Here is a 25,460-nt window from a genome sequence, read left to right on the forward strand (position 1 = left end):
CGAATACAGACTAACACGGCTGTTACTCTGAAACCAATGGTTAGTTTATCTTTTTAAAGTAACTGACCATTAAAAGCTAGTTTTATATCTTAGTTCTTAGGGGATTTCTGTTTAAAATACTCTGTCTTCAGAGAGTTAAATGAGGACTCCTCTGTTGTTCTGTACAGTAACATGTGAAAGCAGTTAGAATGTTGGAATTGTTTACTTGCCTAAATTGTCAGTCAGCAGAGCCAGTACACCAGATTTCTTTGTGGCTTTTAGTGGAAAAAGTTAAACACTCGCTCTTTCTTCAATTATAGAATTTTTACGTGTGAGCTGAATTAGTCACAAAACTGGCACAAACATTCAAACTGTGATGGCTGCCCAAAAGGCACTATTTATTTATTTATTTTTTGCTAGAGGAAGTTGCATCCAGAGCAGTAGCTCAGTTCTCTGGTAAGTGTAACATGTGAGCATTACTAGGCATTTCATGCTGCGGGTCTGCAGTCTGTGCTCTTTAGACTATTGCTCAGTTCGAATGCTGCTGTGGATGTGAACTGTGCTCTGTTAATATGTTCTCTAATGACCAATTCAGGCAGTAGGATTTCAAAGCTTTGCAAGACCATCTATTGAATGAACACACAATCTAAAAAGCAGCGACAGAAAATTGATATATAGTATTAAACCCTGGAGGAAAATCAGGTTGGCACAGAGACAGCCATTCGCATAAAGAAGTTGGCTCAAAGAAGATGCACAGAGTCTCATTTTTTTCCACAGTCTGAATGAACACTACAACGGAAGCTATATTCACATGGTGATCAAAAGAAACACTTGCGTGATGAACTGCTGATGCAGGAAAAGTCTAAGGCAGTAATTTGAGCTCTTCGTGCCTTAGTAGCTTGCTTGTTTTACGGAAACATTCTTCCTTAACAGCATTTCTGCATAGTGGGTTCCCTGTTGGAGCAGCACATCAATTGCCTGATGGAGGAAAAATGAATGCTCTACATTGCTGGTATCATTGATGGAGTAAAACTATCTACGTTTCTGTCACTTGGGAAATCTGGATTAAACAGGCAATCTTATTATTCCGGGAGTCCCATTGTCCCTTGTGGTCTGACTCATTGCATGTAAATGTACTGCAGCTCTGCTGTACATTGCGGAGATTTTTATTACATAGGGAAGAATTGTCAATCTTGGAGTATCATGTTGTGAATCCTTGCTGAAAAATAGATTCTGTGAAGTATTCCTGACATTAAGACAAATGAAGTTCCAAAATTGCAGAATAAGATCCTGAAACATTTAGGGCAGTGGTGTTTATTTTCAGTCATCAGAAAGCCTAGTACAGTAAATTGGAGACTGACCTTGCAAGACAGGCTATAGCTGTGATCATCTCTGTCAGAGCAATTGTTCCTTGTTTCATTCTATACAGAGTGGTGTCATGTCACCTACAACAATGATTTCACTGTGTGGATAAAGTTATTCTGTAGAAATAGCAATATTAACAGGCAGATTTTCTAGTAAAAGGACATACTATAGATATTTACGATATTGACATTTCTATTCTAACCTAGTTAGTGTGGAGAATATTTTTAATACATTTTTCACAAATTCAGTGTTGTAGTACAGGTGAATGAAACCTTGTTTTTAAAGTATATATTTTTTTAAAATAGCATTGTTTGAACATCTTAAATGAAATATAGTGGGGAAAAAAGTCCTTTTTTAAATTTTAAAACACCAGCAATAGTGTTAAGAAGTTATGTTTGTGAGTGTATACTCGGGAGGTAAAAGTACTTTCTGTGCTGTCTCAGCTGTGGTTACTACAGTGTTGTTCTGAATACAGTTTTTTCAAACGGATCGAATGAGTCGAGTGTGTATTGTTGTTTTGGAGGAGGTTGAAGATGATTCTCCCACATTTTTTTCCAAACTACCTCAGGAAAATACATCTGTACGTCCTTCACCTTCTGGAAATGTGTTGGTAAGATATGTCCTCTGCAATAGTGCTGCAAAGGTCTAGTGATTATCTTATCATAGGATTTACATGACTAAGCAAAGTAGCACCTGGGTTACTTTGTGTTGAATACTTGTGGCACCTTAGAGACTAACCAGTTTATTTGAGCATAAGCATCCGATGAAGTGAGCTGTAGCTCACGAAAGCTTATGCTCAGATAAATTGGTTAGTTTCTAAGGTGCCACAAGTACTCCTTTTCTTTTTGCGAATACAGACTAACACGGCTGCTACTCTGAAACCTTTGTGTTGAACGAATAGTTCTTTAGTGAAGTCAAAATCACCTATGTTAAGCACCATGATATTTAAAACTTAGGGATGGAATTAAAACTTGTAAGGGCTCCCTTTTTTGTGTGTAACGATATTTTTGAAGCAGAGTTAAGAAATCTCAACTTTGTAGTTAGTTTTATGATAGCACAGTTTTTCCAGAGAGCTTGACGAAATTACATTTGCAGTAAATATTTGCTTTCCTGCTTGTTGTTGTTTTATCTGTTCAGTACCACTTTAGAAACTGATGTAACCTTTATAATGCAATAATAAGCTGTGTGTATTTTGAGAATTGGTATCGTATCCAGGGTATCTTAAGAATATCAGTTGCACACTAAAATAAAAAGTTATGAAAGTCAGATTATAGATGTAATGTAGCTGTGCATTCATGTTATCACTTACCAGAAGCATTGAAGAAATTTGCTTTCTTGAAAACAAAATTATTCTTCTTTGTCATGTAATTTTGAGGTTTGACTTAGATCATGATATATCACAGAAGTTTGTGATGCTGATTAGGAAATCTAGTTATATTTAGTAGTGCCTGTGTGTACGTGTGCATTTGTTTCCATATAATTCAAATATACTCTTGCTTCCTTATTCTTATCCAAACACGAGAACTTTTAATTTTACTAATTTACTAATGTAAAATGAGTTTTACATATATTTTGAATAGTATATAATGTATCCTAGACTAATTGGTCTTACTTTGCCACAGGAATTTATTTTAGTAGTCTTTTTTTAACCATTCGTTAAAAACCTAGAAAAATTTATAAACCTTTTTTTTAAATCCAGCGGTTCTTTAGTTTGTGTAGAAGTTTGTAAAGTATATTGGGGGTGGGGAGGGAGGGAAAGGCAGTTAATTGACTTCCTTCAGGCCAAATTTTGTAGTAGTTTGTTTTTTTCATTTTGCTACCTGGAACACCTTCCTTAGTCTTGATTTGGTATATGACCATTATGTTGTCATAAAAAAAAAAATGCATGTAGAAGTAATGCATGGAATGTAATGTTTGTTTTTTAAATACTACTACTTTCTTTTGTTTCAGCCACTGCTGGTTCAAGCTATATTTAATGGGGACCCTGATGAAGTTCGAGCATTAATATTTAAGAAAGAAGATGTTAACTTTCAGGTAAAGAGAAACGTGCCCTATACCTTTGAGAATAAATTCATTTCATTTTGGGTACAGCTCCAATTCTTTAATGTTCTTATCACTTCAAAAGTGTGCTTACTTGCAGATATTTATGAAAATTTTAATTGTTACATAAAGTATAACCACCTAGATCATGATCCTAATCTCCTTATTTAGACCCATCTCACCTTGAAGTTAATATCTTTGGCTTGGGAAACACTGCAGTATGAGGGGTTTAAATGTAAAAATGCTCCTGTGCGAGAGAAGGCCTAGATTTTTGTACTAAATTTATTTAAAGAAAAAAGAATTAATTCAAAATCTTACTGTGTGAACTTTTAGACTTCCAATTTCCAGTTTCACTGTACAAAAATAACCACAAAGTTTGTTTACATTAAAGCATTAAAGTTTGACTAGAAAATGAGAATATTTTAGGTCTGATATTTTGTGGAGTCTGTCTATTCATTTTTAATCAAAGGATGCACAAGAGTCAACATATACGTACAGTAGACAACTGAGAAAATGTAGGCATAACTTTATTTAGGCTGATATTATCTTGGGAGGATTTTAAAGCACAGATTCTAAAAACAAATAGGTTTATGCAGTCATTTAAAACTGGAAGCCCTGTTTCTTTTGTTATATAACCCTGCAGTGTTGCAAACCTGAACAAATTTTTTGTTTGTTATATTGAAATGAAGTTGACTTGTCCAGTTTCATTATTTGAGTGAAATACAAAAAGTTAAAACCACATAACTGGTGCAAGATAAAGTACATCTTCAACTATTAATAATTTAAGGTGTAAGACATCAGTAAGGAATTTCATGTAATGTACAATTTTTAACTTGATAGCGTCCCATTAGAAAGATAAGCCATAGTAAACAGCTGATATCGCTTTGCTTTTAAAAAACACTTAAAATTTGCACATGTAAGGACTTCATGCAGCAATTTCTTTCCTCCCATTTGTAACTTCCCAAATTGGTCCTAAAGTGATTAGTTGTCCTAAAGCGTTAGTGCTGACCACTAGATCCAACATAGTTTGGATCCAGTGAAACACTTAAAAATTACTGTTTATAATTACAAAATTGGGAATATATAGACTTTAAAGCAAAAGTTTAATCAAAAATATGTATTTAGACATTTGAAAGCATTTTGCATGAGATTCTGGGGCTGATCCAGTGCTCATTAAAGTATGTGAGTGTCTCCATTGACTTGATGGACCTTAGGCTGTGTCCTGTGTGAGTAAATACTGTGCGACTTCTTGTCGGTTTGAAAGTTTTGTTTTACAAGGTTAAATTTAATGAGATTTAGTAATTTCCTATATGAGGTTGCAAAAAAACAAAAAAAATTGGCTTTGGGTGAGAGATCAGTTGTTCATCCACTTTTCTTTTGTTATTGTTTTTTTACTTTGCACACTGTGATTAATACCTTTGTAAATCTTCCTGTTGCAGTACTTCAGCTCTCTGATATCATTTCAGACTCTTCTGTGATGCTCACTTTTATAGAAGTTGCACCTGATAGTTTTAAAAGAGGGTGCTTTTTTATGGATACCATAGTAGTTCATATGTTTCAGAAGGAAGCTTGGATCATGTGATGCGATATATAACTTAATGTGCTTGTTAAATTTTTTAAAAGTTGATTCTTTTCATATGTGCACTTTTACCACATCTTGCACATTCTTTATTATTTTAAAAACCTGATTAGTATTTAATAGGTTAGTCACTTGACTCATGCTTTTCAGTACATAAATAAAACTTATAAAAATTAAATTTGGTTCTTGTAAAGAACATTTTATTAGTAGAAGTACTTTTTAAATTAAATTATTTTCCTTTCTTTTACTTGAAGCAAAAGCTTCTATTTTAGTTTTCAGCATGTGTGGAATATCTTTCCAGCACAGCCTCTTGTCAGTCAAATGGAGTCAGTTCCTGAACATGGATAAACAGATGCACAATCCAATTAGGTAGGGGCTCATATAGTTGTTAAAGAATTTATTGAAAGAGAGATACTTTTGACTGATAAGCATTTATGTTGGGGAAAAAAACAGGAAAAAACAAAATACTCATAACTTGTGTTTAAATCCTTAGATTTTAATGCTTTATTGCCTCAGAAACAATCTTGGAGGGAAACATGTTGTAGGCATATCAGCTTATTCATATACAAAGATGTGCTTATAAACACAGGTTTTGGCAGACATGCTCTTCTCCCCAGAGCAGCTTCCCAGCCACCCTCTCTCATGTAGACAGGTACTTATCACCCTCAGTGCCTGCTTCAGTGCTGGCCCAACTGCGGTTGGGGAGGTGGGAAGTACAGTTTTCTTAACAGTATGTTCACATGCAGCCCTTACTACAGCCTGTTTTCTAGTTGCTGACACAGACACATCTTCCCTTCTTTTTTGAGAAAACTGAGGAAACCTGTTTGGTGAATAGTTCAGTTTTTGGTTTTTTGTTTTCTGTTTTTATCTGGCTGACACGGGCTGTTTATGAGATGACTATAATGCTTAGTGTCCCAAGCTTCCCCTCACAATCTAGAACCTATCCTTCCAACAAAGCCCGATGCCAACTCTGTCCACATATTTATTTAAGTGACACCATCATAGGACCTAATCGCATTAGCCATGCCATCAGGGGCTTGTTCACCTGTATATCTGCCAATGTGATATATGCCATCATGTGCCAGCAAGGCTCCTCTGCCATGTACATTGGCCAAACTGGACCATCTCTATGCAAAAGGATAAATGGACACAAATCTGACATCAGGAATCATAACATTCAAAAACCGGTAGGAGAACACTTCAACCTCTCTGGCCACTCAGTAAAAGACTTAAGGGTGGCAATTTTGCAACAGAAAAGCTTCAAAAACAGATTCCAACGAGAAACTGCTGAACTTAAATATGCAAACTAGATACCATTAACTTGGGTTTGAATAGAGACTGGGAGTGGCTGGGACGTTACACATATTGAATCTATTTCCCCGTGTTAACTATCCTAAACTTTGTCAACTGTCTAAATGGGCCATCTTGATTATCACTACAAAAGGTTTTTTTTCTCCTGCTGATAATAGCTCATCGTAATTAATTAGCCTCTTACAGTTTGCATGGCAACTTCCGTCTTCTCTGTGTGCGCGCATATCTATATCTATCTATCTTACTATATGTTCCATTCTGTGCATCCGATGAAGTGAGCTGTAGCCCACAAAAGCTTATGCTCTAATAAATTTGTTAGTCTCTAGGGTGCCACTAGTACTCCTGTTCTTTTAATCTAGACCTTGAATTTCCACCTTAATTATGTGCTGTCATTGGCAGTGGAAAAGAGAAGTTGGAGAAAATGAAGTTTTCATGATTTGACAATAAAGATTAGAGTTGCATTAGACTATTTAATTGTTGAGAATTATATTGGGGAAACAATGTGACAAAACAATGTGTGTGTTTCTTCACATCCCCATCCAGAAACTTCAGCAGTGGTCTAGGGAATTCCTTATTCGTTCTCCCCAATGCTTCCTGCTGCTTTTCTGAACAACTATTATTGTGCAAAAAGAACAGGAGTACTTGTGGCACCTTAGAGACTAACAAATTTATTTGAGCATAAGCTTTTGTGAGCTACAGCTCACTTCATTGGATGTATTCAGGAATGGCTCACGAATGCTTATTCTCAAATAAATTTGTTAGTCTCTAAGGTGCCACAGGTCCTCCTTTTCTTTTTGCAGATACAGACTAACACAGCTGCTACTCTGAAACCTTTTATTGTGCAGTCAGTATTCTTACTGTGGCGGATAGTATCCTTTTGTGGGTGATGGGGTGGGTTATTTATCAACTTATTTTTCTGTGGATTGTAGTTCTGTGTCTCAGCTGAATTTATCCAATTAACTTTTGATCTCATATGGAGCCATCTGACAAAGTCAAGAAGGATGTTGCATGAACATTTTTGATGTAGTGTCTTGGGGGACATTTTCTCTGATCACTCAATTTCACGTATCTTTTAAGATTATGGATGTTTATATAAAATATTTCATATTCTAATAGTCTGACAATATTTTTGTAGTTTTGTGGCATCTGTTTATTTTATTGATGCAAAGTGAGGTATATCTATGTAGAGTAATGTTTGACTTCTTAAAACTAAGTGGTGATTGTGGTTACCACAAAAACAGTATGAAATGCCTAAAGCTCAGGACCAGGTTGGGCCCCATGTGCTTTTGACAAACATAATAAAGGCAATCCCTAGATTATGTGTGTTTTCCAGTCAGACTGGCCCAAAAAATTGAGTGAATCCTTTTGAAACTGTCAAAATGTAATGTTTAGCGTTCATGCTACTAGATAGTATACTTAAGATAAATACATGGGAAATCTGGTTATAGGGTCTGAAATAAACTTAAAATTGATTCCTGAACATGCGTAAAACCTGTTATATAAAGAAAAATGTCCAAAGATAGCATCAAATGCCTTTTGACAACAAAATAAATACTCTATTGTAAGGCTGTCACTTTCTTAGTTTATCCTCTTTTGTCAAGGTGCCATATTAGAAGAATTCTGAGGTTAGAGGTGGTCTTTCATATTCTAAGCTGCTGTGCATAACAGTGAGATAATAAAAAGATAGCAAATTTTAGTTATGTTCTGGAAAAAAGCTGCTATGAATTAACATTGGCTGCCTTATCTAATATCAGCTTAGACTAACAAACTTTGTATTATTGTCTGTACTAGAATTGTAACATAGCAGTGAAAGAGTAACTGTAATTTCTCAAACTCGTCTGTGACTCGCAAAAAGATCAATAAAGGTTTTCAGTGGAGGTTTGGAGAGTGCATTAAAGTGCAATCTGAGCTATGCAGATTGTCGCTGAACTCAGTAGAATTTTTCATAATCTCATTATGCAAAATCTAATTGGTGTTCATGGTAACAAATGCTGCTACAGTTATGGTTACATCCAGAGGTGCCATTAAAATCCTGATTACACTTGCTCTCTTAGGACGGCTGAACTTTTCATACTTGATCTCAGACCAAGGATAAACATCTAATCTTCTCCAGAACATGTCTACAGTCTTAATATGCCGTTTACTTGTTTAGGCAGCCGCTAAATCCAAAATAGCTCCCCTTCTGCAAAGCTCCTAATGCAAGAGTGGTATTCCTGTGCTACATGCACATACCAATGTTCAAACCTACCTGTGTGTGACACAATTAATGTATGACAAATTACTGAAATGTGGAACACCGGTATATTGTTGTGCATTGTGCCTTTGACAGCTTATTGTGGTTTTAAACTATAAAAACTTTTTCTAAAAATGTTTTCTCACTGTGTGAATTAAACCAGTTTTATTTAAACTAGAAAAATAAATACCTTCATGTGTCACCATGAGGACTGCATACATGGGTTGCCAGTAGGGTTTGAACTCTGGAATATAAGAACTCTCCCACTTGAGTAAAGGAGTAACTATTTTTCTCTATATGGAACACACACTATTGGATAAATTGGCATGTGCTTTACCAGCAGATTAATGATTTGCTAGACAGCAGTAAAATTTTGGTGATACCAAATCCTCGATTCTGTTCTTGGATCTGGGAATGGGTGTGAGGTATTAGTGACTAGAGTTGTGGGTGTAGACAAGATATCTAAGCCCACATATTTGGCACAGTTGTTCTGTGAGGCAGTGTGGCTGTGTATATGACTAGTGACTGCTGTATTAGAGATGTGGATTCTCTTCCCAGCTCTGCCTAAAATGGATTTGTGAAATCTCTGTTTGCTTAGTTACAAAATGGTGGATACTGGACTGCCTTCTAGGGTAGCGTATCGTCTTGCTAAATATGTTTCTCTGCATTTCAGTGTCCTTTTTAAAGGAGGGAAGGGCTGGTCAGTGGTTAGGATTTGGTTGACTTAGGTTCAAATCCTTGTTCCATCCCTGCTTGTGACATTGGCAAAAATCACTTAGCCTCTCTGCGACATAATTCCCCATCTGTAAATTGTTAACAACCTGATGGGGGGTGTGAAGCTAAATACATTAAAGGTTGTGAGATGCTCAGACGCTACAGTAATGGGGTGTGTGTGTGTGTATAAATACCTAAGACAGAAATAAAGGGCAATTTAAAAAAAGTGCTCAGATACTATGGTAATGGGTGGCAGTACATAACCTAAAATAGATGAAACAGCAATCGAGATGACTTGAACTCATGGTCACCTGGTTGCCATCTCAGTGCACTAACCCTAGGTTATGAGATTTGGATAGGGAGTGTCTCCCCTTCTTGCAGAATGGTACTCATACCTGCCTGTACATAGAACAGGCAAGCCTGAGTTTAGGCAAGCCAGAAAAGCAGAACATTTTGGTATATGTGAGACCTCTGAACATATATAGATAAATATGCATGTTGGATATTTTTGCTTTGAGATGCATTTTTAGAATTACTGTAATATGTTGGCAATTATTGAATGACTTGATAGTTGGTTGCTGGATAATTCAGTGCATGTCTTCTACATTAACGTGGTGGGGGTGCAATCTTACACTTTAGGTCTAATAAGTTGTGTAGTACTACATCCTTAATGTAAACTTAATTTTTCACTTTTAATATAGTATAGCATGTCATGCAAGGAAAAAGGTTTTAAGAATTGATCATTTTATGTTCAGTAGCTTTTTTTGCTTTGTAACCAATTATTGTTTATATCAAATGGCTATAAGTCACATGATGATCTGCATGATTCCGTGCACATAGGTTTTTCTTTTTTCAATAAAACAGAATTTTATTATAGCTTAAAACAAAAAAGTTAACTGAATTTGCATATTAGTTGCTGAGTGAAATATTTGGGTTTCTGAGTTACTCATTGTAAGCAATGAATAGTTTTTGTAGTTTACAAAAGGCGCTATTGTGAGAGCTTACCAGCTGCTGTCTTAAATGGATTAGATCGGTCAGAGCAGTTTTAATTAACATAAATTAATTAATTTTAAAATGGTATTTGCACACAACAGCCTGTCTACACTAGGGTGCGCTACATTGTTAACACTGGTGGAGCTGAACTGATTCTAGCAACAATGAGAAATTTTTGTAGACAGCTACTGTTGGTGGCGGTGCTGCCTTCAGAGCTTCCTGCAGCCAGGGGAGGTTCCTGGAAGTGAGTGTGACCCGGTCCCAGTGGCAGCCTGTGTAGCGGAAGCGGAAGACTCATCCCTCCCCAACCTGGCCAGGACTCGGAGCTAGAGCTCGGTGCATGGCTCGGCGCCCCTGTCCAGCCCTTCCCAACCTCCAGGTCCAGCACTAAGTTTGTGACCACAGGAACCCGTTATCCCGGTGGACTGGGGTGTCGCCCACTCGTAAAGCCGGCCATGCCCCCCATACCATGCCACCCTCACTTATGCGCTGCTGGTGGTGATGGCGGCGCTGCCTTCAGAGCTGGATGCCAGCCGCTGCTCTCCAGTGGTGCAGCTCTGAAGGAAGCACAGAAGTAAGGGGTGTCAATACCACGACCCTTCTATAATAGCCAGATTTCATGGGAGAGGCCAAAGTTCTTGGTCCGTGGCATTTTTTTCACTGCTATGAATTTGTCCAGCCTATTTATCTGACCCAGATGGAGCCTGTGCCAAAGGTCTCTGGATCCAAGTGTGCACTCTTTTTCTGTCAAGCTGACTCCATCGGGAAGGGAAGCAGAGGGGTAGTATGCCTACCGCTTAGAATATACTAGCAAATTGGACAGTTGCGGGCAACTGTTCTACCTTGTCTCAAGAATGTCTAAGTCCCAGTGTTGAAAATGGTTTTGCCCTGTTCACATACACATGTAAATAGTTAACAGCAATCAGAAGGACCTGCTACTTACAACTGTGCTTGGTATGTTGTGCTAATGTAGACAGGGCTGTAGAAGAAGCATCCAGATGTGGCCTTAGCTGGAATACTTTGTATGCAGCTGCTGCTCTGCTGACTCAAGTCATTAAAAAAAAAAAAAAAAATAGGAGACAGGAAAACAGAAATTGTATCCTTAAGAATACCCAAAAAACTTGTGAATTCTGTCGTCCTGTTGAGCACATACTCTAATCTTTCTTTCTTGAAGTGGTTATAGCCACTGTATAAAACTGGCATAATTTCTCTTTTTAAAGAGAAAAATAGCCTGTGTTTTGAGCCATTGACCAGTATTCTGTTTTAATGGCAGATGATCTTTTAATACATAAATACACTGTAATCACTATAAATGTAAATATCTAAGCTGATAACCTAAAAGCAAAACTTTGGCCCAACTTTGTTTTGGAATAGCCCACTGTTTAAATATCTGAAAAAAACAAAAAAGTAAGAAACAAAACCTGAAAACAAAAAACCCGCAAGTGAATAGTATTTCTGATTTTAAAAGTCAACAAGTTTCAGAGTAGCAGCTGTGTTAGTCTGTATGCGCAAAAAGAAAAGGGGGACTTGTGGCACCTTAGAGACTAACAAATTTATTTGAGCATAAGCTTTCGTGAGCCACTCTTTTTAAAAATCAACAGTATTTGCAAAAAACATTTAAGTTTTGGAATAAGTGATCTTTATGTAATTTACCAATAATGTTTATATGTAAACATCTAAATATTTACCTGACTCTGTGTATGCTCACTTTGGCACAGAAAAATGTTTAGAACTCCAAACAGATTTTAAGTACTGGACCACTTTTTGCATAAAATGTTAATAGTGTTTATTAAATGCAGTTGGTATTATTTTTCAAACAATTTTTGATTCGTTTTTATTTGGGAATAATGGTCAACTTAACGGATAACTCTTTTTTTGGCTAACCTGCGAAAGAAATTTTTTAGTAAAACTGCTTCATTCATAGAAGTTTTATACAGTATAAAGATGTTTACATAGTTGAGAGTCCATTTATCTTTTCCAAATTTGGAAAAAGAGTGGATTTGCAGCAGATACTGTGCTTGGGAAAGGACTTTGTATTTATTTACGCAGTTGAAAATACTGGGATATCTTCTGCTTAAGGAGAGTTAGTCTTGATATGTTTTTAAATGGTTCAGTGATTGGTACCAGTTATAGGAAGACAGTAGCATCCTTTGTCGGATTGTGTACTGTAGTGACCTTTTGTGTGCGTGGGTTTTCTAAGAAATATCATGAAAATTAAGTGCTGGCGGTCAAACATATTGTAACAAAAGGTACCAATTAAAGTCTCAGATCAGCCTTTTTAAAGAGCTCTGTGCTTGCTATATATAAAAGAATTTAACTGGAATTTCATGTTGCTATTCCAAGGCACCCATTACTTATTACACCATATGTAACCTACAGTACAATGGACTATTAAGTATGAATGGAAGCATAGAAGGTTAAACTTGCAACAAAGCGTACTGGGGAGAAGGAGTTTTTACTTGCATTAATTCAAATCATGGAATAGAAATAGGCAAAACTGTATCTGGATGTTCTCTGCAGCAGTAGGAGTGAGGGGGCTAGGCTGAAATCTTGTAAACGAATTTAATGGTTATTAGGAAAATTCCTTTATGTAGGTTAGGGCTAATGCAGTATTTTAATTTTGAATATATCTAGAACATTATTTAAACCAAAATAATCCAATATTAATGAATAAATGGAAATTGGAATAACATGTAATGAAAAATATACTGTAGATAAGGCAAATTGCATTTTTCTAGATACCCCTGAAGTTGGCTGGCATGAAATGTGCTATGGAAATGTCAAGTGTATGAAATGGTCACACAAACACTGATGAATCTTTTTGCATAAACACTACTTCATCCACCTACCTCAGTTGGTTTTAATTTAATAAACTTGCTATTCACCCTCCTAGAGGTACTGTTCAGGCATGCACAGAGATCTCATAAATGATTTTATTTGGAGAAAAGTATTTTTTTTCTTTTTTAAATGGCTGTCTGCCGGAGGGGTTTGTTTGTCAGAAGGAAATATCAGTAATTACATTCTCCAAAACTGCAGCAAAACCCCACCTTTTTGAAGTGTGGCTTTCATGCATAACATCTCTCAAACTAATGTAAGTTGTTGTTACTGAAACCTCAAGCTGTTTTATTTAAATGCAAATTTAAAATTGATCATTCTCTTTTGTAGTCTTCCAAGACTTCCTGATTCTAGGCAGGGGTTCTGCTGTTGACACTAGAATGGATGGAAGACTTCAAGGGCTGCCTAGCTCTGCAAATGCCATGGTGAAGGAGAGTCAGGAGAAATTTCCAAGAATGTAGAGTTCAAGGAGTCTGCCTGTAGCTGGGTGGGGTGAGGATTTTCTTGGCAGGAGGCATGAAGAAAGGAAATGAGGGAAGAGAACTGCTCTTTCTCAGAATGTGAGAATAACTGTGGGTGGGTGAAAAGAAAAGGAGTACTTGTGGCACCTTAGAGACTAACAAATTTATTTGAGCATAAGCTTTCTTGAGCTACAGCTCACTTCATCGGATGCTACTCCATTCTTGTTGCCTCCTTTGGTTCTTTTTGTCTCTCTCCCTGTCCTGTCTGATAGTATTAATACTGCTGATTACTATTTGTAATTTTAGGTTTCTGAGTAGCAGCCATGTTAGTCTGTATCCGCAGAAAGAAAAGGAGTACTTGTGGCACCTTAGAGATTAACCAATTTATTTGAGCATAAGCTTTTGTGAGCTACAGCTCACTTCATCGGATGCATGCAGTGGAAAACATAGTGGGGAGATTTATATACACAGAGAACATGAAACAATGGGTGTTACCATACACACTGTAAGGGGAGTGATCAGGTAAGGTGAGCTATTACCAGCGGGGGGGGGGGGGGGGGGAGGAGACACCTTTTGTAGTGATAATCAGCAGTTGACAAGAACCTGTGAGGAAGGGGGGGGGGTGTAAACATGGGGAAATACTTTTACTTTGTGTAATGACACATCTACTCCCAGTCTTTATTCAAGCCTAAGTTAATTGTATCCAGTTTGCAAATTAATTCCAATTCAGCAGTCTCTCATTGCAGTCTGTTTCTGAAGATTTTTTGTTGAAGAATTGCCACTTTTAGGTCTGTAATCGAGTGACCAAAGAGATTGAAGTGTTCTCCGACTGGTTTTTGAATGTTACAATTCTTGACATCTGATTTGTGTCCATTTATTCTTTTACGTAAAGACTGTCCAGTTTGGCCAATGTACATGGCAGAGGGGCATTGCTGCACATATCACATTGATAGATGTGCAGGTGAACGAGCCTCTGATAGTGTGGCTGATGTGATTAGGTCCTATGATGGTGTCCCCTGAATAGATATGTGGACGCAGTTGGCAATGGGCTTTGTTGCAAGGATAGGTTCCTGGGTTAGTGTGGTTGCTGGTGAATATTTACTTCAGGTTGGGTGGCTGTCTGTAAGCAAGGACTGGCCTGTCTCCCAAGATCTGTGAGAGTGATGGGTCATCTGCCAAACTGGACAGTCTCTATGTAAAAGAATAAATGGACACAAATCAGAAGTCAAGAATTATAACATTCAAAAACCAGTTGGAGAACACTTCAATCTCTTTGGTCACTCGGTTACAGACCTAAAAGTGGCAATTCTTCAACAAAAAATCTTCAGAAACAGACTGCAATGAGAGACTGCTGAATTGGAATTAATTTGCAAACTGGATACAATTAACTTAGGCTTGAATAAAGACTGGGAGTAGATGTGTCATTACACAAAGTAAAAGTATTTCCCCATGTTTACACCCCCCCCCCACCCTGTTCCTCGCAGGTTCTTGTCAACTGCTGGAAATGGCAAACCTTGATTATCACTACAAAAGGTGTCTCCTCCCCCCCCCCCCCCGCTAGTAATAGCTCACCTTACCTGATCACTCCCCTTACAGTGTGTATGGTAACACCCATTGTTTCATGTTCTCTGTGTATATAAATCTCCCCACTGTATTTTCCACCGAATGCATCCGATGAAGTGAGCTGTAGCTCACAAAAGCTTATGCTCAAATAAATTTGTTAGTCTCTAAGGTGCCACAAGTACTCCTTTTTTTGTAATGTTGCAGCACCTAGCACCTGACAGGTTTCAGAGTAACAGCCGTGTTAGTCTGTATTCGCAAAAAGAAAAGGAGTACTTGTGGCACCTGACAATTATTCTTAATTGTGGTTTCTGTAAAAACATAAATATAACAATCCCCACTCCAAAGAGTTCATATTCTTGTATAATGACAAGATACCATAAAGGGAGGACATGAACAAAAGGAAAATATGTGATGGAAGGATGAGATATTAATATACTGAACCATTACGCATAGTAAACCGTTTTAGCTCACCACTTTCTTAGACTTTATCAGGTGGCAGTGCTTTGTAGGCAGCATGGCAGGTACTTGCTTTCCCCAAACTTTTCCTGGGCCAGGGTCACCCTGACTCTCTACCAAAGACCTTCCATGGGCTCCCCTCTCCCTTCCCAGGAAATGCCCTATCTCAGATCATATACCTCATACAGCTAGATAACCTTGAAGTGAACCTGCTACCCCGCCTGGATCCATGAATTGATGGAATCCTGCAAATGAAGAGCACTATGAGGTAAAATATGACTTTTAAAATATTTTTTAAAAAACAAAACCCAGTTTTGGGTAGATAGGGATATATGTGTATGTGATGGGTTTTTTTAATGTCAATGATACTAAAGTGTTCCCACTCCTCATAACACAAACTATGCTTTTAAGTCATTCTAGGAGAGGAAAGGAAAAATACTTTGGGCCACAATGGGGAATTCCCCAAGGTACAAACTGAATTGTTGAACAGTAGTGTCCCTTTAACTCTCTAGCCGGGGGTGCTTTTTATATTGCTTTACTGTGAGAACAGCCAATCCTGACCTGCTCATGCAGCCTTCAGCACATAGATTCGCTCCCAGTTAAATATATGACAGGTTTCAGAGTAACAGCCATGTTAGTCTGTATTCGCAAAAAGAAAAGGAGGCCTTGTGGCACCTTAGAGACTAACCAATTTATTTGAGCATGAGCTTTCGTGAGCTACAGCTCACTTCATCAGATGCATACCGTGGAAACTGCAGCAGACTTTATATATACACAGAGAATATGAAACAATACCTCCTCCCACCCCACTGTCCTGCTGGTAATAGCTTATCTAAAGTAATCGTCAGGTTAGGCCATTTCCAGCACAAATCCAGGCATCTGATGAAGTGAGCTGTACTGTGTATATATAAAGTCTGCTGCAGTTTCCACGGTATGCATCTGATGAAGTGAGCTGTAGGGATGGGCTATCACCAGCAGGAGAGTGAATTTGTGTGGGGGGGTGGAGGGTGAGAAAACCTGGATTTGTGCTGGAAATGGCCTAACCTGACGATTACTTTAGATAAGCTATTACCAGCAGGACAGTGGGGTGGGAGGAGGTATTGTTTCATATTCTCTGTGTATATATAAAGTCTGCTGCAGTTTCCACGGTATGCATCTGATGAAGTGAGCTGTAGCTCACGAAAGCTCATGCTCAAATAAATTGGTTAGTCTCTAAGGTGCCACAAGTACTCCTTTTCTTTTAGTTAAATATATGAGCACTCTGATGGTCACTTATGAATTACATAGAGAGACGCTACAAATTCCTAGTCCTATATATTCCCTTGGAAATGTGCATCTTGTACTGTCCAGCACACTACTGAACAATGCAAGGTCATAGAAAGTCCGTCATTTCATCAAAGGAAAATATGATGCACCAACCTTATTATCCTGCATGGAGTTTCCTAGACACTTTAATCCAAACACACACTGGTTAAGATCAAACAATAAGTTTATTAACCTCAGAAAGATAAGATTTTAATTGATTACAAATGATAATGCATAAAAGTCAAGATTGGTTAAAAAAGAAATAGGTATTAGCTTGCATATTACTCTTAACTTCACAAGCTAAGTATCTTTAAAAGCAAGGGTTTTGTCTCACCATATGCTGTTGTAAATTTCAAAGGCTGGGTCTCTGTTCAGCTTGGGACCACTCCCCCTTAGTTCAGTTCTTTGAGAGTTGTTGTTTTCATGAGCAAAGAGATGGGAGGAGGAGAGGTTGAAGTCAAATGTTTTCCTCCGCCTTTTATAACTCAGTTTCTTGTGCTAGAAACATCCTTGTTGAGTCATGGTGAAACGTAGTCCGTTGTTGATGTGAGGTGTGAAATGTTCCTCTGATGCAATGTAAACGTTTTGCTTGCATCTACCTGTTGCTGAAGAATGGCCGCTTATGCCGGTGATCACTCTTCAACATCTGTCTGGGGTGCTAGTGTGTCTTTGTCTCTGAAAAAGTGGTTTGGACTTGCCCTTCTAACTCTGGAACATGTTACAGCAATGTTTTGCAGCAGAAACCTTTTAATTTTACATACAATATTAATACACCTATTTTACCAGGAAAATGTTCTTCGAGGAGTGTCCCTGTGGGTGCTCCACTTCAGGTGTCTTGGTGCCCTGCGCTTGTAATCAGTGATTTGTAGTAGCAGTTGGCCACAAGTGCATGGCAGCCATCTCCGAGCAGCTACCTAGCATGTGCAGCCAACCGACCCCCAGTTCCTTCTCTACTGCGCTTGGCAGTCGGAGCGACAGCAGTGTCCCTTCAACTCTGTAGATAGTTCATATTCCTTCCTTTTCTTTTATCCCCTCTATTCTAGTTAACTTCGGTTAACATTACTTTTAATTTCTTCCATATTAAAAAAAAATATATATATTATTTTAGGGTAGTTTTCCCCCGACGGGCCTCTGCCAAGGACGACTGCTTCTCCAGAGCTGGACCTTTCTCAGGCATGCCTGATTCCCCAGGATTTAAACACTGCCTGACCTGCTGGCTATCGATTCCCGTTTCAGGCGGCTACACTCAGTGCATCCGCTGTCTCGGAGAGACCCATATTCCTCAAAAGTGTTCTCATTGTAAAAATCTGACTGCCAGGACACTAAAGGCCAGGGACCTCCAACTTAAATTACTTATGATGGAGAAATCCCTCAGGCCCGTCTCTGATCCAGAGTCCAGGACACCTCCTGACAAACGGTTGCCAGAAGCAGCCTCAGACAAGGCCTCCACTACCAAGACCGCTTCCAAGGATCCTGTTCCTAAAAAGGCAACCAAACACCAGTCTTGGTCATCGCCACCGTGAGATCCACCGAAAAGGAAACTGTCTCCTGGCAAAAAAACTGCCCCAGTACCTATGGTACTGAGAGTCTCTGACCGAGAGGCACTGGGAATGTCCAGTAAGGAGACTTCCCAAAGAGCCAAGGACCTGGTATGGGCAGGCCCTCAGGTGCGTGATTTAAAGCCAAGCTCCCTAGCTCTGCACCGACCATGCTGAAGAAAGTCCCAGCACTGACCACGGTAATGGCACCACCTGCTGCACATACACAGCTCAGCAAGACCTCAGTATCACCAGTTCTGACCCTCTCCTCTCAGACTGCACTGCCATCCCCACCACCGAGCTTCCCGGTACTGCAGCTTTTCACTAGACAGGCAGACCTGGCAGTTTCTTCTATGCCAGGGACCCCCCTATTTGGGACAGATGGTACGCCAGCGAGGCCCGGACCAAGCCAGATCATCACCCCAGGGGCCTCAGCGCCACCTGTCTCCAGTGATGATGATTAGGACAACGACCCAAAACTGTACACCCCTTGCATCACCAGCCACTGATAGACACACGAGCTTGGCAGCCCCAATCCTGGCTGCCACCTCCTATGGCCCTCCCACCCAACTGGCCATATTGGGACACATGGGCCATTTATAGGGCCCAGAACATTAGACCACCTAACCACTGGTCTCCAGAATACCCTGCTGTCCCTCACCAACAGACCCAGTACCTTCAGAGGCCCAGGATGAGCCTGATCAGCAACAGGACACACCTGAAGGAGACACCTTGCCACCTATGCATGTCTGATCTTTGTCTCCAGATGAAACTATCATGCCACTCTCTCCCCCGCACATTGGGGGATGACTTCAAGTCCTTTAAGGACCTTTTCAAGAGGGTTGCGGACTCCCTTGTCTGAGCTCCCTGAGACCCAACATAAGCTCACTGACATTCTTGACGCGCCCCATCGGCAAAAATAGCACTGCTGATTAACGCTGCCATAATGGACCCTGCCAAAATCCTTGCATAGTCTAAAGGACTCCCGTGTTACCTTAAAGACTCAGCATCTATGTCCCTGTAAACAAGAAAAAGCAGGGCAGGTTTTATAACCAAAAATTCCAGGCTGCACCATACTCCTAGCCTCAAAGACACTATACCCAATGCTGCAAATAGAGGCAGACCGGACAAAGGCAGAATCAAGACCAGCCTTCTGTGTCCCAGCCCTCCACTTCCAGGCAATTGCTTTGAAGGTCTGGTTGAGGGCCCGAGACCTCTACATTCTCTAATTCTGGATCTCAAACCCACTTTAACACCTTTTGGGGATCGCCTCACACCATATTACCCAGTCTGGAACAACACCACAGACAGATGGGGCCTGGAAATTATCCAGCAGGGTTACTCCATCCCATTTATTTCTGTCCCACCTACCCACTCCCCTTCCCCGTCCCTCTTCAGGGACCCCTCTCATGAGCCCCTATTACAACAAGAAATAAACCACCTCCTGCAATTAGGGGTTGTGGAACCAGTACCACCTCAACACAGGGGAAGAGGATTATTCCCATTATTTCCTCATTCAAAGAGAGAAATGCGGATGGAGACCCATTCTGGATTTATGCAAACTCAATAAATTTGTGAAAACACAGTAATTCAAAATGGTGACCCTATCAACGATAATTCTGGCATTAGAGAAAGGAGATTGGCTCTCGGCTTACTTTCATGTCACCATTCATGCAGCACACGGAAGATTCTTGTGCTTCATCTTAGGACATCAACATTACCAATACAAGGTGCTACCCTTTGGACTGTCAACCGCCCCAAGGGTTATTGTTCCAAGGTCCTTGCTGTCGCTGCAGCTCACCTTCGCAGACTAGGGGTCATGATTTTTCCATACCTAGATGACTGCCTGTTAAGAGAACCAACACAGCAGACAGCACTAGAAGCCACACAGACCACAATGGACCTCTTTGCGAATCTCTGACTCCAAATAAATCTACAGAAGTCCACTTTGGTCTCTGTCCAGAAATTGGAATTTATAGGGGCAACAGCGAGGTTACCTCAACAACGCTTCCTCAGCTTAACCACTCTGATTACTACGGTCACGGTCAGCCTACAAACGTCTGCCAGGACATGCCCACAACTTTTGGGACACATGCTCACTTCGACTTCTGTCGTCAAACATGCCAGACTACATCTGAGATGCCTACAAGCCTGGCTTCGCACTTGCTATATACCACACAAGCACTCCCTCGACAGGAGGCTCACCATGCCCCGCAAGGTAAAGGATTCCCTCGAGTGGTGGACACACCCACAAGAGTCTGCTCAGACATCCCTTTTCAACAGAGAGCTCCTACAATAACAATCACCATGGATGCCTCCCTCATGGGATGGTAAGCTCACCTGGGCGACAACATGATCCAGGGTCAGTGATCCTCAGCGGAAGCCACCTTGCATATAAACGTATTAGAACTAAGAGCAGTCAGAAACGCATGCAAGCATTTCCTTCCTCTAATCCACAACACTACTATCAAAGTCCTTATGGACAACACAGCATGCATGTTCTATGTAAACCGACAAAGGGGAGCCCGATCATACCCTGTATGCGTGGAGGCAATATGCCTCTGGAATTGGTGCATGTCCCACAATGTAGAGATCTCTGCATCCTACCTACTGGGACACCAGAACATCATGGCGGACCAATTGAGCAGAGACTTCTCACAAACTCACGAGTGGGAGATGGACTATGCAATCCTCACCACCATATTCAACCTACAGGGGTTCCCTGTTATAGACCTATTTGCCACAGCTCACTATGCAAGGTACCTTCAATACTGCTCCCGAGCGGGGCTGGGATGCCACTCCCTGGGTGAAGCCCTCATTAAATGGGAGGTGCCACTAATGTATGCATTCCCCCTGATTCCGCTTCTGAGTCAGGTTATACACAAGATCAGGCAAAACAAGTCCAGGGTCATTCTCATTGCGCCTACTTGGCCCAGACAAACATGGTTCCCATAACTGAGATAAATGGCAGCGAAACCACCTTGAACCCTCCCTGTAACACCTCACCTCTGGACTCAGGACGCGTCAGTCACCCCAGTCTAGCTCTTCTCCATCTCAAGGCCCGATTTCTCCATGGCTGACTGGTATTGACAAAGACTATTCCGATCAAGTTAAAGACATACTCTTGAACAGCCGCAGACTAAGCACATGCAAAACATATACATAGAAGTGGACATGATTTTACACCTGGTGAGAGGCTAACTATATTTCTCCACAGTCGGCTCCACTGCCCAGAGTCCTCCAATATGTACTAGGTCTTAAAAACATCTGGGCTATCTACTAGCTCCATCAGAGTACACCTCGCTACAATCACCTCGTTCCATGATGAATACCCACCCAATGCTAAAAGACCCTACCCCAATGTGGGATCTTAACCTCGTCCTCCGTAGCCTCATGGGGAAAGCATTTGAACCCTTAGCTACTTGTTCATTGCTACATATGTCGATGAAAGTGGCCTTCCTCATCGCCATCACATCAGCAAGAAGGGTGGGAGAGCTAGGTGCCTTAATGGCACACCTACCTTATACCACATTCTATAAATACAAAGGGATCTAGTGGCTGCACCCCAAGTTCATACCCAAGGTAGGCTCGCCCTTTCATCAAAATCAACCAATATACTTACCTGTGTTTTTCCTGAAACCACATGTCAAGAGCAGGGAGGCTTCTCTTCATAGGCTTGATGTCCATAGAGCACTAGCCTTTTACCTAGAAAGAACAAAAACATTTAGAAAACAGAAAGTTTGAAGAGTCAAACCATCTCTAAACGGATATTGGGCTGTATCCATTTGTGTTAACAGCAGAACAATCTCCCTTCTCCACCAGGAGTTCGCGCACACTCCACCAGGGTGTTATCAGCATCAATAGTGTTTCTTAATGACATACCCATCATGGACATTTGCAAAGCAGCTACCTGGGCCTCTGCTCACATTTTTACTAAACACTACACTCTCAAGCAACAATTAGCTGCGGATGCACAGTTTGGGCTCTTGGTCTTAGCCATTGTCAATAAACCAACTACGAAGCACTCTCTCCGTTGAGGGGTACTGCTCCATAGTCACCTAAAGTGGAGCACCCATGGACATTCCTTGAAGAAGAGAAGGTTACCCACCCCGTGCAGTAACTGAGGTTCTTTGAGATGGTTGTCCCTGTGGGTGCTCCACTACCCTCTCCCTTCTCCTCTCTACTTTGGAGTTTCACGCTGATCCTCTGGGGTAGAAAAGGAATTGGGGTTCGGTTGGCTGTGCACGCTAGGTAGCTGCTCGGAGTGGTGCAAGACGGCTGCCATGCATGTGTGGCCAACCTGGACACCCACTACTACAAATCTCTGATTACAAGCACAGGGCGCCAAGACACCTAAAGTGGAGTGCCCACAGGGACAGCCATCTCGAAGAACCTCAGTTACTGTACACGGTGAATAACCTTCTCTTCAGCAGATTGTTTTCAAATGATACCTCACAAGGCTCACTTTGTACCAAATTTATTATAGTCTTGTAAAAATGGTGACTATAACAGTATATACTGTCACACAGAGGAATTGCCATACTGGATCAGAACCCAGGTCTGTCTAGTTTAGTATCCTGTCTTAAATGTGTCTGTCTACCAATGTGAGATATGCCATCATGTGCCAGTAATGCCCCTCTGCCATGTACATTGGCCAAACTGGAGAGTCTCTACGCAAAAGAATAAATGGGCACACATCTGACATCAGGAATCATAACATTCAAAAACCGGTAGGAGAACACTTCAACCTCTCTGGCACTCAGTTACAGACTTAAAGGTGGCAATTTTGCAACAGAAAAGCTTCAAAAACAGACTTCAACAAGAAACTGCTGACCTTGAATTAATATGCAAACTAGATACCATTAACTTGGGTTTGAATAGAGAGTGGGAGTGGCTGGGTCATTACACATATTGACTCTATTTCCACATGTTAAGTATCCTCACACCTTCTTGTCAGCTGTCTAAATGGGCCATCTTGATTATCACTACAAAAGGTTTTTTTTCTCCTGCTGATAATAGCTCATCTTAATTAATTAGCCTTACAGTTTGCATGGCAACTTCCACCTTCTCTCTGTGTATGTATATGTATATATCTTCTTACTATATGTTCCATTCTATGCATCCGATGACGTGGGCTGTAGCCCACGAAAGCTTATGCTCAAATAAATTTGTTAGTCTCTAAGGTGCCACAAGTACTCCTGTTCTTTTTCAGATACAGACTAACATGGCTGCTACTCTGAAACCTGTCTTAAATAGTGGCCAATACCAGATGCTTCAGAGATCTGGTGTAAGAACCCTGTAATCGGCAGATACGAGGGAATGTACTCTCCACATTAGGTCTCATCCTGATCTCTAATATTTAGGATTTGACTTAAGCCCTGAAACAAGAGGTTTTTTTAATGTCCCTTCCAAAATTATGTTCATTAATTGACAACTGGATATCCTGGCTATCCATATAAAAGTCATGTATTTTGTTTAATCTGTTAATCAAAACTGGGCTTTCTTCTTCAATAAGAGTTCAGATAGGTCTTTTAACTTTTAAGAAGTTTAGGCAGAGTTAATTGAATATTGTGGTAAAGTAATCAACTTTTTTATAAAAACGAAATGTTTAGGCTTAATCATGTTAAATAGAGAATTTCAACTTACCTAGCCTGACTAACCTTCTATGCTGGCTATAGTGTATCAATAAAGAAAGAACAGGATAAGTTTGTGTATAGTGTTAACTTTTATTTGAAGTATACATGGAACAGATATCCAGTCTTTAATTTAAAAAAAATTATTCTAAATATAGGAACTCTGTATAACCAACTTGCTTAAAGTTTCCACCACAAATACTCATTTCCTTTCTAACATGGAGATTCTGATAAAGTGGTGAGTCATGAGACTTTTTTTTCTGTAAGGTGCAGTTACATAAAGTTTCTTTTAGTTCTGTTACTGATACAAAAAGTACAAAAGATAGTTAAGACCCAGGCAGACCGCGAAGAGCGACAAAAGGATATCTCAAAACTGGGTGACTGGGCGACAAAATGGCAGATGACATTTAATGTTGATAAATGCAAAGTAATGCACATTGGAAAGTATTAATCCCAACTATACATATAAAATGATGGGGTCTAAATTAGCTGTTACTACTCAAGAAAGAGATCTTGGAGTCATTGGATAGTTCTCTGAAAACATCCACTCAGTGTGCAGCAGCAGTCAAAAAAGCAAACAGAATGCTGGGAATAATTAAGAAAGGGATAGATAATAGACAGAAAATATCATGTTGCCTCTATATAAATCCATTGTACGCCCACATCTTGAATACTGTGTGCAGATGTGGTCGCCCCATCTCAAAAAAGATATATTGGAACTGGAAAAGGTTCAGAAAAGGGCAACAAAAATGCTTAGGGGTATGGAACGGCTTCCGTATGAGGAGAGATTAATAAGATTGGGATTTTTCAGCTTGGAAAGAGATGGGTAAGGGGAGATATGATGGAGGTCTATAAAATCATGACTGGTGTAGAGAAAGTAGATAAGGAAGTGTTTACTACTTCCAATAACACCAGAACTAGGGGTCACCAAATGAAATTAATAGGTAGCAGGTTTAAAACAAACAAAAGGAAGTATTGCTTCACACAACGCACAGTCAACCTGTGGAGGAACTCCGTGCCAGAGGATGTTGTGAAGGCCAAGACCGTAACAGGTTAAAAAAAGAACTAGGTAAATTCATGGAGGATAGGTCCATCAATGGCTATTACCCAGGATGGGCAAGAATGGTGTCCCTAGCCTCTGTTTGCCAGAAGCTGGGAATGAGTGATGGGATGGATCACTTGATGATTACCTGTTCTGTTCATTCCCTCTGGGGCACCTGGCACCGGCCACGGTCAGAAGACAGGATACTGGGCTACATGGACCTTTGTTCTGACACAGTAGGGCCATTCTTATGTGCAGTCCTGAAATCTTTGTGGAGAATTCTATTGGCTCTGTGTGTTGGCGAGAAGATATGTCCTTGCTCTGCAGTCACATTTTAAAGGTTTATAGGCATCCACTCCAGATGAGCTATATTCTGGGTGACCGTAGCCAAGTGAATAGCTTAGATGGAATCT

General features: G+C 40.1%; 1 protein-coding gene across 3 annotated transcripts in view; it reads left to right on the forward strand.

The window, feature by feature from the left end:
• ANKRD28 (ankyrin repeat domain 28) overlaps nt 1-25,460 on the forward strand; it is a 228,353-nt gene that overhangs the window by 70,531 nt on the left and 132,362 nt on the right. The window contains exons 1-2 of one of the 3 annotated variants that reach the window (XM_077811312.1): nt 1,838-1,963; nt 3,295-3,378. In XM_077811312.1, coding sequence (XP_077667438.1) covers nt 1,838-1,963; nt 3,295-3,378 — 210 coding nt within the window. Of the gene's footprint in view, nt 1-1,837; nt 1,964-3,294; nt 3,379-25,460 lie in introns of those variants that run through there. The other 2 variants (XM_077811313.1, XM_077811314.1) reach the window with 2 other exon arrangements.

Source organism: Eretmochelys imbricata, chromosome 2, assembly GCF_965152235.1.
Source record: "Eretmochelys imbricata isolate rEreImb1 chromosome 2, rEreImb1.hap1, whole genome shotgun sequence".
Lineage (NCBI taxonomy): Eukaryota > Metazoa > Chordata > Testudines > Cheloniidae > Eretmochelys > Eretmochelys imbricata.